General features: G+C 31.5%; 1 protein-coding gene across 1 annotated transcript in view; it reads left to right on the top strand.

The window, feature by feature from the left end:
• LOC119594184 (peroxisomal sarcosine oxidase-like) overlaps positions 1-871 on the top strand; it is a gene marked incomplete at its 5' end in the record, with an annotated part of 59772 nt that extends 58901 nt beyond the window's left edge. Inside the window, 1 exon segment of the mRNA XM_037943254.1 lies at positions 167-871. Within this exon segment, the coding sequence (XP_037799182.1) occupies positions 167-309 (143 nt within the window).
• Positions 872-1170: the final 299 nt, after the last annotated feature.

The following is a 1170-nucleotide window of genomic DNA, read 5'->3' on the forward strand; positions in this document are numbered from 1 at the left end:
GCATGTGTTAAGATAAATAGCTATCAATGTTTTTTTTTAATAGTAATGACACAGCTTAGATTTTTTATATGAAAGTTGATGTTCTCTGTCATAGAGAAAGTGATATTTTGGGAACCCCAGTTTGCTGGGGTAGGGGCTATGAAATAATGTTATTATTTTTCTTTAGGTCGAGGCTTTAAGTATGCTCCTGCTATTGGCGAGATGCTGGCTGGAATGGTGCAAGGTCATGATCCCATCCATGACCTACGTCCCTTCAGTGCTGCTAGATTTGCCAATTCAAGCCGAAGCTCCCCTGTTAGTAAATACTAACAGCTCGTTGTTGGTCATAGAGGTACCATACCATTCATAGGGAATAACAGTGCAATACCATGGCTTACAGTATGCATAAGAAAAGAATAATAATGAATTTTAAAAATAGTGCATTAGTTAGAGTATATTCTAAAAATAGTTTAGGTGATGTTAAGAACAAATTTTGGGGCAGTTTGGGTATATGAGATGCACTTTTAGGTCTATTAGTATATAAAAGAGGTAATAGGTCTGTTTGCTAGCAGCTCAAGGGAAATATTAGATATTCATTATAAATAGTTTGTAAGGGTAACAATAAAGAATAACCACTGGATACCTTAGTAACTTGCAATAAGTCAAAGTGAAAATGTGAAAACTAATAGATTAATTCCTTACAGTACTTACACATTTTTCACACAGGGATTCTGGATTTATGGTGCTATTTATATGTAAACTACCAACCATAGTGTTAAAAATGCTATTGCAGTATTTTCTTAAGGATTTGTTAATGCCATATGATGGTGAGATTCTGTCCATTAATATAAAATCACCAACAGTTACTGAATAAAAAATATATATGCATTCATTTCACTGTTACATAATTTAATCATGCAAATTCACTTCCATATTAGACAGTTTATCATTTCTATACATAAGTTAATTCATCTTTTTTTAACATATGGTAACAAAAGACTAATATGACTGTTATAGATTTTTAACTAGAATATACTAAAACTATCAGTACCATGTTATTTAATAGTGCCATAATATTGTTTTATTTGTGTAACTGATACTGAGTGTAAACTGCTTTATTAGAACAAATATATTTTTACATGCAGACTTTTTAAATTGCTCCCTTAACACTTTTATCAAAGGGATAGAGAG

Source organism: Penaeus monodon, chromosome 33 (assembly GCF_015228065.2).
Source record: "Penaeus monodon isolate SGIC_2016 chromosome 33, NSTDA_Pmon_1, whole genome shotgun sequence".
NCBI lineage: Eukaryota > Metazoa > Arthropoda > Malacostraca > Decapoda > Penaeidae > Penaeus > Penaeus monodon.